Genomic DNA, 15,183 nt, shown 5'->3' with positions numbered 1-15,183 from the left:
TCCTTTGTGACGTATAGCTGCAGCTGGCTGCAACTGATTGGGCCAGGAGAGGGATTTGTCAGTGAGAGTTTTGCCCAAACTTGAGCAAACTTAGACAAACATGGTTCGCACCAAGCTCCTGCCCATCATTAGTCCAGAACAACTTAATGTCTGCTATTTCTGCTTTTGCAACCACTCCAAAATATGCACTTTTGTAACTCAAGAGACTGGCAAAGAGACTGGCCCAGTCTTTGCTCTGATAATTTATGTCCAGGAGTATCACAATATCCTTCTATCTGATATTCAACATCTAAGTTTCAATATGCAGCACTCATTTATATGTTTCTACCATTATTTGTGTGTTGCTGTTCTTTCCCATTCTTTTCACTAGCTTCAAGTCAACCTAAGAATAACATTCTAACTATTATAATTAGCCTTCAGAACAATGCACAACACACCAATATCTCTGAGCAAATACTCAAGTGTTCCCAAAACCACCTTCTCTGACCTTCCCATGCTCTGTTCGCTTAAGCTGGCCCTACAATGTTATATTTTTTTTTGTTCAAACTGGGGACTGAACACAAAAAAGTGACAGATTCCTCCATCCACACTAAACAGCATGGACTGGCGAACCTCCTGCCGGGCTTTTGTATTCTAACAGCGGCGGGTGTGCTACTGTCAGAATACCTTAACAGTGATGGCAGCCAATTGACTGCCATTATCGCTTACCCAAAAATTTTCCGACCGGCTCCTACAATTTTCTGATTGAATGCTTATATTATAACTTCATCCTTAGCACAGCTCCAATATTTCTCTAGAGAAAGTCTCCATTCATTAGCTTTCTGTGGCTTGCTCCAAATGTAACATGTTTATATAATCCCCCCAATACACCCTTTTTTTAAAAATCCTTCTTCTCTACCCTATCTATTAATTATGGAGCCACCGATATACATTTTATCTACTGTATCTAATGTCTCCCCACCTCTTACACTAAGCTTTTTCATTTAGGACCCGTTTGTATCAGATTTTGTATTTACACCTTTTAGTATATAAAACATATAGCTGTTTATTATGCTGCAATGTACAAAGGATAATATTAAAAAATAACTTTGTTTAAATGTTTAAAAAATGTAAAAACAAATCACACTTTTTTCCTGCAAAGCAATCTTTTTCAACTTCCTGTGATGTCATTCTAACATAATGCATTACTGTAAAAGTCTTGAGAAAGATCAAGCTCATTACTGTCCTCCATATTAATGGATGTAACAAGGCACCAGGGGTGTTATCCCTGCTAATTGCTCTGTGCTTTTAGTTATGAAAGACTTAATTTCACATTGTAATAGTCCCATTGTCATGAATGTTATGACTTGCATATAATAGGGAAAATCATTCACATTAGAAAATAAATATTCAACTGAACACATTTCATACTTTGCTATCCTAGTCACATGGGCATTGTGAAAGAAAACATATGGAACATTTAGTAATAATTCTTCTACTGTCTTATTCTGAAAAAGTTGTCTCTAATAATTAATTGTTATAAATTCACCTACTCTACGTGGGCTTGTGTTAACATGTAACAGTAAATTAGAGATCTGTAATGGGTGTATTGCTTAGTCATTTTTTGGCAATCAAGGTGTCTTTAGGATAGTGCATACTACTTTTTAAGAGTGTGCAGGACCTATTTGTAAGCTAAATATATGCAGTAACCAGGGGATGCACAATTTTTAAGGGAAAAGCTGGGGTCCCCTATTTACCCTACAATATATGAGGGATAACTAGGGGATGCACAGTATATGAGGGACTGACCGCTGGGAGAAAGTGTAGGGTTCATACTTTGAGCTTGGCACAGACAAGACAGTATTAGGTTTGAAAAGTATCTGCAAAAATGGAGAGTGGGGATAAAAAACTGGACTAGCAGGGTGGCGGGAAAAGAATGGGGGGGGGAGGTGTCTATCAAACAGGTAGTATGATGAGCCAAAAGACTGTATAAGCTGCCCAGGCCAGAACACTCTGAACACTCTTGCTTTTTCCTGCACATCCTGGTAGTAGATAATATGCATGCCCCAACCTCACAATGCAGTGGTTAGGGCCTGTAAAGCTATTAGCAGGCCCAGGCAATGTCAAATAGAGGGATAAGGATATATGAGCATATAAGATGTGTAAATAATAAGCTTTGGGATTGCAGTTTGATAATTTGGAACTCAGTTACCCAACACTGTGTCATGGGGCAAGGAAAGTCCTTATCAGAAATCGGGAATGTGATGTTATTATGAGGGAGGTAGTCCACATCATTTGGTTTCTTATTTGTCACTGTATATATACAGTTGTGCACAAAAGTTTGCATACCCTGGCAGAAATATTGAAGTTTTGACAGTGATTTTGAAAATATGACTGATCATGCCAAAAATTTTGATTTTATTTAAGGATAGTGATCATATGAAGCCATTTATTATCACATAGTTGTTTGGCTCCTTTTTAAATCATATTGATAACAGAAATCACCCTGATCAAAAGTTTCCATACCCTGGAATGTTTGGCCTTTTTACAGACACACAAGGTGACACACACAGGTTAAAATGGCAATTAAAGGTTCATTTCCCACATCTGTGGGTTTTTAAATTGCAATTAGTGTCTGTGTATAAATAGTCAATGAGTTTGTTAGCTCTCACGTCGATGCACTGAGCAGATACTGAGCTATGGGGAGCAGAAAGAACTGTCAAAAGACCTGTGTAACAAGGTCATGGAACTTTATAAAGATGGAAGAGGATATAAACAGATATCCAAAGCCTTGAAAATCCCAGTCAGTACTGTTCAATCACTTACTAAGAAGTGGAAAATTCATGGATCTCTTGAAACCAAGCCAAGGTCATGTAGACAAAGAAACATTGCAGCTACAACTGCCAGAAGAATTGTTCGGGATACAAAAAAAAACCCACAGGTAACCTCAGGAGAAATGCAGGCTGCTCTGGAAAAAGATGGTGTGGTTGTTTGAACAAAAATGAGCTGCATGGTCGAGTTGCCAGAAAGAAGCCTTTACTGCACCAATGCCACAAAAAAGCCCGGTTATGCTACAATATGACAACAACTTGACACGCCTCTCAGCTTCTGTCACACTGTAATTTGGAATGGCAAGACCATAATAGAGCCTTATGGTCACAACCATAAGCGCTCTGTTTGGAGAGGGGTCAACAAGGCCTATAGCGACAAGAATACCACACTGTGAAGCATGGTGGTGGCTCACTGAGGTTTTGTGGGCGGGTAAGCTCTAAAGGCACGGGAATCTTGTGACAATTGATGGCAAGATAAATGCAGCATGTAATCAGAAAATACTGGCAGACAATTTGCATTTCTCTGCACGAAAGCTGCCCATAGGACGCTCTTGGACTCTCCAGCATGACAATGACCCTAAGCACAAGTCCAAGTTGACCCTCCAGTGGTTTCAGCAGTAAAAGGTGAAGGTTCTACAGTGGCCATCGCAGTCTCCTGACCATAATACCATCAAGCCACTCTGGGGACATCTTAAACGTGGGGTTCATGCAAGACAACCAAAGACTTTGCATGACCTAAAGGCATTTTGCCAAGACGAATGGACAGCTAAACCACCTGCAAGAATTTGTGGCCCCACAGACAACGATTACAAAAGATTGCATGCTGTCATTGATGCTAAAGGGGACACTACACAGTATTAAGAACTACGGGTATGCAGACTTTTGAACAGGCTTCATTCCATTTTTTTTAATTTGTTATTTTGTTTTATGATTAAGCCATTCTGTTATGACCTACAGTTATATATGAATCCCATGAGCAATAAAATACATGTATTTTGCCTGCTCACTCACTGTTTTCTTTAAAAATGCTACATATCTTACCAATTCTCCAAGGATATGCAAACTTTTGAGCACAACTGTATGCACTTTGTTGGTTACACTGGTTTTCACACTTTCCTTTGCCTGATGAAGGGACCATATACAGTACAGAAATGTTACATCTATATGTGATGCCATGTTACATCTATATGTGATGCCTCTGAGCTAGCAAGCAGAATAGAAAAAAAACTTAAATAAATGAAAAAAAAGTTTAAAAATTAGTTAAATAAAGGTAAAAAAAGGAAAATTTTAAAAAGCTAAGAAAATACTTTTTTTTAAAAGAAAATATTTTTTTTTTAAAGACACACGCCGACCCGACCGCTGGCGAACTCCCACCGCATAATGTAGAATCTGATGGATGCCGGCAAAATATAAACAATTGGGCAGAGCAAAGTTGTTGTTGTATAATGGCAGATCAGCATCCCCAGGTCATTTGGGAACGCTAATCTGTGATTGCAACTGGGCAGAGCAAGCCCTGAGATCCCGTCTGGCTCCGCCCAGCTGTCATTTGCGGCTGACCTTTATCCACGCTTTGCCTGCCAAAGCATATGGGTTCGGCCCAGCTGCCTTCGGCTGTTGTACAGGCTTTTGTAAATAGCCCGTAAAGCAGCCCTTTGGTTCGACTGAACCGAAAGGCTCAGACGGCCAAAGCCAGCCGAAGGATCAGCCAGTGCTATGGCTGGATCCTTCGGCTCTTCTGTGAATAACCCCCTTAATGATAAATGTGAAAATAACTCCGTTTTCTAAATAGTGAATTTCAAAGTATTGCAAACTTGTGAAAAAGCACAAGTAAAAACAATAATGTTCACATGAACAAGCCCTTTAATAAAGATTAGAAAAGCAATCTTAACCATTTTTAAATGATTATATCTTTACATCTTGCTGTAATATTCGTATACGCCATTAAAATTATTGCAGCACAGTTAAGAGATTACCATTACCCAGATTAACAGGAACATTGGTTGTGCCAATTAAAAATAAGCCTAAGAAAGGAGCAGTTGAGTAACCTTAATTTTAGGTCATCTGAGGTCTCATCCTTATTCTCAGACCTCATATGCTCCCAGGTTTTTGTTTGTTCAGAAGCATCTCTGTCATACTTCCTGCAGTGACTGTTCAGATAAATTTAGTTGCTAACTTCAAATTTCATTTGAACATGGGCTCTGGGACATTTTTCTTAGCTTGCACATTGCATACTTTGTTTTAGTGCTGCCAAATTTGGAAATAATTAATGTAAAAATTATATTTACCTTCACCAACATTTTAGAAATATGAAGTTTTAAAACATAAGTAGCTGTGTACTAAGAAACAATTATTTGTTGATCATTGACATTCATATTAAAGTGGACCTGTATTTAAAGTTGATGCTTCACATAAATCAGTTTAATTCTTCTATCCCTGGGTTCATTAACACACCTGATGACTCCCATTCCAGCCGTCATGGCCAAACCCTAGGACCTGCCCTACTTTGCCCTCAAGTCCTCATCTGGAGACCATCATATACTGAAGACATCCTCACAATATTCCTTGCATCGCCTTGCCCCGTGCACATCCTTCTCCAGCCCTCTGCCACCTTCACTCCACCACTTCCCAGAACTCCGCGGCTAAGATCAGAGGCAGTCGCTCCCCCTGCACACACAGCCCCCAGTTCACATCTGGTCTTCACTTAATTCTTCTATCCCTGGGTTCATTAACACACCTGATGACTCCCATTCCAGCCGTCATGGCCAAACCCTAGGACCTGCCCTACTTTGCCCTCAAGTCCTCATCTGGAGACCATCATATACTGAAGACATCCTCACAATATTCCTTGCATCGCCAGTAGGGATGCACCGATACCACTTTTTTAAGAGCGAGTACGAGTACTGATACTTTTGATCAAGTACTCACAGATACCAATTACCGATACTTTTTCTTAAAGAGACAGGTCATATTTTTTCTAAAGCAATACAAACTAATGCTTTAAGGTCACTTTCTTAATATTATGATTCATGAGATGACGAGGGAGCATGACGCCGGCTTCCCGGCCAATCAGAATGCCGGGCGCTGCGTCATTACACGGCACCTGGCTTCCGGATTTGCTAGCTTCCTGACCAATCGGGAAGCCGGGCAGCGCGTCATTGCACGCTACCCGGCTTCCTGATTGGCCGGGAAGTCGGCTCCATGCTCTCTCACCACAAGTGACGAGAGAGCATGGAGCCGTTTCCTGGCCAATCAGGAAACCGGGCAGCGTGTAATGATGCGCTGCCCGGCTTCCTGTACTCGTGTACACAGAAGTACTCGTGCTAGGTATCGGAGCATTTGGGCGAGTACGAGTACTCACCCAAGTACTCGGTATCGATACCGATACTAGTATCGGTATCGGTGCACCCCTAAGCGCCAGAATCTCATCAAGGCCCCCCTCGCCCGGATCTTTGACAGCTAAAGTAAGTCCCCACTTTTAATCTTTTAACTTACGTATAATTTATTGTTTACCTTTTTTAAAAATATTTTATCAATTGTACCCCACAGACACAAGTTGTCCCCACACCATTCACACTTTCTGGATTTGTGCACTTATTGCTCCATTTTCATGTCCACAGGTTTTTCCCCCTGTTCCTAGAGCAGCAATCCAAATTGACTGCACACACCCCACATCCCTAAGAGAGCGCTGTGCTTTTTTCTTTTTCGTTATTCTCAATCCAGACAGCCTAGTCTGCAATCATTACTGCAGTGAGTCTGTCCTTTTCCATTAGCAGTATGATAAGAGGATCAAAAGGGCTGCTCCTTGTGCATAGTTACATACATAGAAACAACATTTTCAACACATTAACACATATTTTCTAAGACTGATTAAGTTAAAGGCTAAGTTTAACCTTTTCACTATGTTTCATGTTACACTCATATTCAGGGTCACATTGCAAACCCCCTGCCCCCCCCACCCCACCCCCCAACTTACCTGAATCACATGGTTCTTCTCCCCGCAGACTGCTGCACTTTTTTTTTCTCAATCGAATACAAGTGCAGTGACATCACTGCACTTGTGGTCCATTTATTCTTCCTCCTGTCCATGTTACTGAATGCCCATACCTCGGGGAGAAAGAATCTGCAGGAGCCATAGCACTGCACCCACGATCCACACAGTTGTAGTTCCTTACTGGCTCCGGACAGCAATATCGCGCAAATATGGGTGCTGCTCTTGCTGACTAACGTCCAAAAATACTAATTACCTGGTGTCATGTTGATCTAGTGGCTTCAATACTTTCTAGTGTACTGATCTACAGCATATATACTAATCCCCATCCCCATATATACTACTCTGCATTCTAGTTCCAGATGAATGTATCTATTTCGCATAATTGTCTAAAGCTGGCCTCAAGCTTTACAGTCAATGTGTACAATATCGGTACAATCTTCTTTAGAATTCCTGTTAGTTATGTTGTGAGAGGGCCTACTTAAGCAAGCCATCCCAATAAAGCCCTAAACATGCGGACCATGCTTTTTCTACATTTTTTCAGCCCGTTTGCCCTTTGCCTCTGAAGTGTCTTTTTTGGGTAGTTTTGCTACAGTAAACTTTTTAATCTTGCTCCTCATACCCTCCCGAGATAGTATAGCTCCCACTATACTTCCAGTAAATCACCAACATCAACCAGGCTTGTCTTACACAAAAACAGTTACCTGCCCACTATCTTTGCTTCGCCATTCGCAAAGCACAACCTGTCATGGCAATACTCTTCACCTACTCACTACTCAGCCATTCTACTTAATGGATCTTCAACTGTAGCAGCAAAGCAATAAGTCTCGTACTAAAGGCAGAGTAGTTCTGTCAGGGCTTTGCATTTTTACACAATCTCTAAGGAAGAAGGGTGCAGTAAAATATTCATTGCCATAAGCCATTAAAGATGCACTCTTATTGTACAGAGGATGGCAGCTGGCAGGGCTTGGTGCAGAAGTCAGGGATGTCCGGTCCAATACCAAGCTTTAACCTGTTTGAGACACAGAGGGGTTGATCTACTAAAACCATATAGGCTGTTCGTTTTGCTTGGGAATTTTGCCTTAGCTTAGTGAATGTGGTAAAAAAAAATCACTTTGCATAGAATACCTATAACTTCGCATCTGGAGGAAAAGCAGTTTAACCTTTGCATACAGAAAGGTTTCTTCAAAGTTAGTGCTGTGACAATGTGGAATAGATTTCCACAGGAACTAGTTCTAGCTAGCTCAGTTAACTGTTTAAATAAAAGGCTACCTTAGAAACAAGTTCAAGCCAGCTCAGTTATTTTTTAAAATCTGTATGCATTCCTAAATGCACAGAATATTACTACATATTAGTATTTTAAACATAAAAATAGATTATTGATCCAGGGACTATCCAATTGCCTTATTAGATCAGGAAAGTATTTTTTTCCTCTGTTGGAGCAAATTGTACCATGTTTTTTGCCTACCTCTGGATCAACTGTGGGCATAGGGTTCTGGTTTTGGTAGTTGTTTTTTCTTCTCTATAGGTTGAACTCAATGGACTTTTGTTTTTAACCTGACTAACTATGTGACTATGTGCAGGGAAATTTTAAAAAAAACTATTTTTGTTTGCATATGATTGGATGATAGAAGTCACCAGAGCTTCACTGCATTCACTAAGCTAAGGGGAAATCCCCTTGCAAAGTGAACAGCCTATTTGCCTATTGTAAATCAATCACAGAGTAGGTTTTACTGACTGATAAAGGTAATTGCAGGAAAACAATAATGTCTTTCAACATGTAAAATTAAAGTTTGAAATGGCTCTAAGGCTCTCCTTAAGGCTATTTACATTGTTCTTTGTAGTCATCAAAATATTTTGATGTCACTTTATAATTTAACAGACTTAAATATGTTACAGCTACTTTTAGTTATCAGGGATTGATTTGTCATATTGTGGTTTTATGTTTTGCACTGGCCAGTTAATGCAGCTAACGACAATGTGACCTTTCTCCAGTGCAAAGGGTTGTAAAGGGTATATCAACAAGCTGTAACTTAACATGGTTAGTCCAGATTTGATTCTCAGTCATAGCAAAGTCATATGTGAAATATCTTCATTAGAGGGAAGGCTTGACATTTGGAACATATTTTATTGATTGCTGCAGTAAGCAGTATCATTGTTCACTTCTGAGGTAAACATATTAAAGATGAAGGTGTAGCCGGAGCTATGAAAGGAAAAGTGGTCTAAATGCTGACAAATTTAGATATTTACCATAAAATCAATGTATGTAAAACGTTTATTATTTGGTAATATTTGAAATTGTGACCTTACATTGTTTTATGTACAAAACATTCTTGTGCCATCATTTTTATGAACATGTAAGTGATCACTGTCTAGTCTAGACCTGCCTGTTTGTTATACTTATTGAACACTTCAATGGCATTGAAATTTTTCTAATGCATGTAGGCTGTGCACATAGTCTATCCATTTGACTCTACCTATAGTGCCTTACGAAAGTATTCGAAAAGTATACGAAAGTATAAAAAGTGCATCTATGGATTCTCCTTCCTTACCCTGCCACTGTGTAAAGTAAATTCTGCTTTTATTCATGTGAGAATCATCCAAAGAAAACACACTCATTTACAGGTAACTGCCAAGAGGAGATACTGCATGCCGATATTAACACAATCTTGTAGCACCGTGTCCTTAAAAACCTTTTTTTTTAACCATTGCATCAAGTGGTGGAAAGTCAGCAGCTCACATAATATGCATCATTACCTGAAGTAACTAATTGCAAAAAATGCATTCCCTTTGTGCAGTTATAACCTGGCTAGATGTAACTAAAATGTGTACATAACTGTTAAAGGAGAATTATGGGGAGAGTAAAATACACTCATCCCTATAATGAGAGCTGATGTGTGACACTGAAGCTGTCACACGTCGGCTCTATAGATCAGGAAATGAGCAATCACAAACCGCTGATCGCTCATTTCCCTATCCTCTCCCAGTCTCCGCTCCACGCAGGGATTTCCCCATCCCCTCTCTGTTCCTCCAGCGCTGACAGAATGGATGGCCGGGGATGGGCACCTGGAGGCAGAGCAAGCTGTCAATCAGCCAGCGAGGTGGATCCGGCTGCAACGCGGCTCTGCTATAGCCCCCTATATGCTGAGTTTTATACTATGTCCTCCTGTGATCCTTAAGAGAACTATGGCTAGAAAATGTTGGTTCTCTTTTAAAAGCACATCCAAAATTTGCAGTTTTTGGTAAATGTTCAGGAGTTAAATTTTTTATTTTTTGGATGGGCCGGTATAGCTGAGACATTTGCGCATGACCCCTGAGTCTGCACACCCGTAAATGGATACCAACTATGACAAGCCTCAAAATTTCCTTCACTTACCAAATCTCACCTATTATGGTTGCCACCAGAACAGGGGACCACATTTGAAAGCTCACCATCACATAAAAGTAGAGGCTAGAGAGAGCAATAAAAACCTAACCACGGTTTTAACCCTTTCCCTATTCTTGATAAAAGTAGAAATAATGTTTTTGGCTGGAATTTAACTGTTTTCCATTTTTTTTTATTTCCTGTCAAACAGAAAAGCTGTAAAAAGCATCAACAGCCTACAGCGAGGAAAATAATTATTTGATCCCCTGCAAGATTTTGTAAGTTGCCCACTTACAAAGAAATGAAAGGTCCATAATTGTTATCATAGGTGTATTTTAAATGATGGAGACAGAATATCAACCAGAAATCCAGAAAAACCACATGATACAAATGTTCTAAATTGAGTTGCAGTTCAGTGAGCAAAATAAGTATTTAATCCCCTACCAATCAACAATAATTCTGGCACCCACAGACTGGCTAAGTGATACACAGTTTAGTCCTGTCAATTTTAGAAGGTGCTCCTAATGACAACTCGTTATGTATATAAAAGACACCTGTCCACAGAATCTCTTTCTTCCATTCAAACCTCACCACCATGGGAAAGTGTTATCAAAGGACGTTAGGGACAAGATTGTAGACCTGCACAAGGCTGGAATGGGCTAAAAGACTATCCGCAAGAAGCTTGATGAAAAAGAAAACAACTGTTTCGAGCGTTTATTTGCAAATGGAAGGAATACAAAATAACCATCAATCGCCCTCAGTCTTGAGCTCCATGCAAGATTTCACCTCATGGGGTAAGGACGGTCATGAGAAAAGTGAGGGATCAGCCCAGAACTAAATGGGAGGAGCTTGTGAATGATCTCAAGGCAGTTGGGACCATAGTCACCAAACAAACTGTTTCTTTGCTAAAGGTACATGCCGACTTTGCCGCATTGAGGGGCCAATGGACGGGGCCATGTATTGTAAAATCTTGGATGAGAACCTCCTTCCCTCAGCCAGAACACTGAAGATGGGTCGTGGATGGGTCTTTCAGCATGACAATGACCCAAAACATACCGCCAAGGCAACAAAGCAGTGGCTCAAGAAGAAGCACATCAAGGTAATGGAGTGGCCTAGCCAGTCTCCAGACCTTAATCCTATAGAAAAGTTACGGAGGGAGCTTAAACTTCGAGTTGCCAAGCGACAGCCAAACAACCGTAAGGATTTAGAGAAGATCTGTAAAGAAGAGTGGACCAAAATCCCTCCTGAGATGTGTGCAAGCTTGGTAAGCAACTACAAGAAAAGTCTTACCTCTGTGCTTGCCAACAAGGGTTTCTCCACCAAAGTACTAAGTCCTGTTTTGCTTGGGGATCAAATACTTATTTTACTCACTGAACTGCAACTCAATTTATAACATTTGTATCATGTGTTTTTGGTTGATATTCTGTCTTTATCACCTATATGTATACATCTATGATAAAAATTATAGACCTTTCATTTCTTTGTAAGTGGGCAAACTTACAAAATCTGCAGGGGATCAAATAATTATTTGCCACACTGTATGTTTTCCAAGCTCAATCAGAAGTGCATTGAGGACCAGACAGTGGAATTCTGTGACAAGAATCTGCAGATTCCTGTGGCTGCGATCACAGGTATATGAGAACAGCTGTGGCTTGGAAGCCTGTACAAAATAATGAGCAAGCAATGGATGCAATTTATCAGCCTCCAGGGACATCTGTTCCTAACCACAGATAACTACTAGATGTGCAGATGCATTCGAACAGCTGCAGACAGCCGCTGCTCCTGTCAGCCTTTCATTGCTCTGTACAGGCTTACTGACCACAGATGTTCATATACACCTGCAATCCCAGCCATAGAAATCTGCAGATTCTTACAAAAGGAATCTGCTGTCCAGATCTAATCGCATATGTAAATGAGCCCTAAAAATGTTCCTTTCATTCTGCTTTATCCTCACTTACCTTCAGATGCTTGAGCCTTTATGGCTTTTTTTTATATGGCATAATTTAATAAAAGTAAGTTAAAAGGGGAGAACCCGAAAAAAAAATATTTGCACATAGGACATTTTTTTTTAAATGTCAGGGAAAGGGAGAAAATAAAAATGATTTGTCAAAGTAAATGATATTACCAAAGAGGGTTCATTAAACATCAGCCATGATATAACCAACAATTAGATTGCTGAGACAAACTAAATAAATACATATTAGCCTAGGTTTATATTAGGGATGTTCAGATACCCGTGCCGATACTTGTACTACCAGGGTTGCAGATGGGACCTAGCTCTGGCGCTCCACCACTATCCTAAAATCATTAGTCTGTATTGTTTTAGAAAAACTGTCACATGACTATAAACAAAAATGTATCAGTACTTGTACTTGCAAGTACTTGGACAAGTATCAGTACTTGTAAAAACAGTATCAGTGCATCTATATATTTATTTAAAAAAAATTATACATTAAAACAGGAATGCACAAATCCCAGGAGCTCCGTATGCTCCTTAAAAATGACAGCTACCTCCTAACCTTTGAATTTTTCTCTAGTCTAGTCTTGGAGCTGGAAAAGTATATGTACATGTACTTCTACCGAGTAAGGTACATGGTATCTGAACATCCCTAGTTTATATTGATATTATCGATTATTAAAGTGATTGTATAGTCTTTTGAATTTATTCTAAATATTCAGCAATTATTCATTTTGAAACAAGACTGGGAAGTAAATTAGTATTCATCCAAGTTGCTTTTCATAAGATAATTTAAGAGGGTGGGTTTAGGGGCAAAGTTAAGGCCGAGGCAGGGTTGGGGTTAGGTGGGGCAACTGGTGGCGAGTAACTCTTAAGGCCTGGCTAGTAGCTCAGGACTTGAAATTTTGAGCCCTGCTGTATAGTATCCTTTGGCTTGGTAACATACAGTTTTTGCTTAATTAAACACAATGTTAAGAACAGAACTTGACCGGCAAAACTGTCAAACATTGTCTGTACTTATTGACAAAATACAGTAAACTCTCCGTTATCCGGCATTGAACTATCCATAAGTCTCATCTAACCAGAGAAAAAAATCCCCTGTGTACTCCCTGTTCTGCTGATCTGCGGCATGTATTATCCTGGAAATGATCGTGTGCCTATTTGTCTTAATTTGTTTTAAGTGTGGAAAGGCGATCAAGCACGGGAGTATGCCGCAACTTTTAAAGCGGCACTGGGGAGGACTGCTGTGGAGGTGGAACACACAAGTCACGCATTCTCCAACCAATCGGCTGTGGCCGCCTCTCGTGTCCCTTTTGATTGGGCGCTGCATACTGCTCTCCTGACATGACTCCCGTGCTTGAACGCCTTTCCATTTCTGTGAAAGAAGGGTGAATATAACCAACTATTTGTGATTCATCACTCTACATTGATATGCACCTGACTGGATCGTCTCATGATATACAGTTCCTGTCCCCTTGAAGAAGCCCAATAGGGCGAAACATGTTGGGGCTATACTGAATGAATTAACAGGGGCTATCTTGAATGAGCTAAAAAATCATGTTGTACAAATAATCATGTGATGTCAATACTATATATGGAATAACTATACTATGAAATGATCATGTTTTATAAAATGGAATTTTAATTATTTAAAAATCATGTTACATTAATAAATCAATTTTGGATTTTTGTACTTTATTAAGAGAGTTACAATGCTAGTTTACTATTGGCTATTGCAAATTGAAATAGCCAGGCTGAAATCAACCGTACCAGCCTGAAGTAAATAGCCGAACAGTGTTCGGCTCACTTCACTTCAGGTCGGTCATTCACTCGGCTGCCTATGGCAGCTTCGTGAATAGACCCCTTAGTATTTTTTGAAAGCCCCTCCCCCTAGGGTCTTGGCATACCCCTCGTGGAATTTATTTATTTCAATAGCTATCATTTACTATTGGGGTGTGAAATTGCGCTCTCTTATATGCACTTAATTCAAAGTACAGTTGTTTCTAATCAGTTAGGATATAGATTTACCCTTTTGATAGCAACTTCTATAGGTGACACAAGGCGTTGATGGGTGATTGACGCAGGTTCACATAGCGCGGGAGTTTTGAGTTGGATAACTGTACTGATTGTGTTGTATTCATTTGCAGGGCTTTTTAACTGCTCCAAGTTCACCGTCTGTAAATTCACGTTCTATTGCCCTGGGCGCATCATTGTCACTGGGCAATATTTCTGGCATTGGTTCCGGAACAGAAGTGAAGAAACGTAGAGCACCTCCACCTCCAAAGCCAGCCCCTCCAAAACATGCTGCTGTAAAAACTCCAAAAGACAAGATACCAGAGCCGGTAAGTTATTGCTTAACATTTATGTTGTATTTATTTTAAATACCCACCCATACAAAATAGTAATCATATAGAATCAAGTTGTCCAATGCAAGCCTTTAGGCAATAAGGGCCATTTTGCCATGCATCACGCCCTATGCAGAGTGTGCATTTTTCTGTAGTCTCTTTCTAAATATGAGTTTCCTCCCTAAACGTGAAGTCATTTAATTTATATGCAGTTCAATTTCAATTTTTAGGGACTGGCTAAAGTTGCTGATTTATTAATACTCTACTCTAATTTGTGCTAAGTATGTCACAGCAGAATTGTGTTTATCCTTCTAAAATGCTAAGTATTTAGCTTTGTCGTATTTCACAATGCAGAGCCTTGAACTTCATTCTGCCTGGAGCTTTTTTGTGTGTTTTTTTTTTTAATCCCATGTTCACGTGATTTATCCTTAAGCCCTTCAGGTGCAACTGCGACTGGTAGACTTTACTGGCTTCTAACTAAACCGGTTCTATATTCTGTGTGTGCTACTGTTTGGCAGGCAAATTAAATGTCTTTCTCCTTCAGCCAAGGCAGATTAATCTGAAAAAATATCTGATTGTACAGGACTGCAGAATATGTAGAAGTTTTACACATAAATAAGATTAATGCTTTGCTTCTCATTTTTTATACATTGCAAAATTAATTAGGATTAACTTCAATCAGTGGTATTATAGTATTTTCCCACCTGTTTTTTTACTGC

At 39.8% G+C, this 15,183-nt stretch overlaps 1 protein-coding gene across 1 annotated transcript in view; it reads left to right on the top strand.

Moving 5' to 3' along the window:
• COBL (cordon-bleu WH2 repeat protein) overlaps positions 1-15,183 on the top strand; it is a 246,178-nt gene that overhangs the window by 134,779 nt on the left and 96,216 nt on the right. Inside the window, exon 7 of the mRNA XM_018557793.1 lies at positions 14,267-14,461. Within this exon, the coding sequence (XP_018413295.1) occupies positions 14,267-14,461 (195 nt within the window). The remainder of the gene's footprint in view (positions 1-14,266; positions 14,462-15,183) is intronic.

This window comes from Nanorana parkeri, unplaced genomic scaffold, assembly GCF_000935625.1.
Source record: "Nanorana parkeri isolate BGI_ZX_2015 unplaced genomic scaffold, ASM93562v1 scaffold304, whole genome shotgun sequence".
In the NCBI taxonomy this organism is placed as follows: Eukaryota; Metazoa; Chordata; class Amphibia; order Anura; family Dicroglossidae; genus Nanorana; species Nanorana parkeri.
The sequence above is the reverse complement of the archived record's forward strand: the minus strand, read 5'-3'. Positions and strand labels throughout refer to the sequence as shown.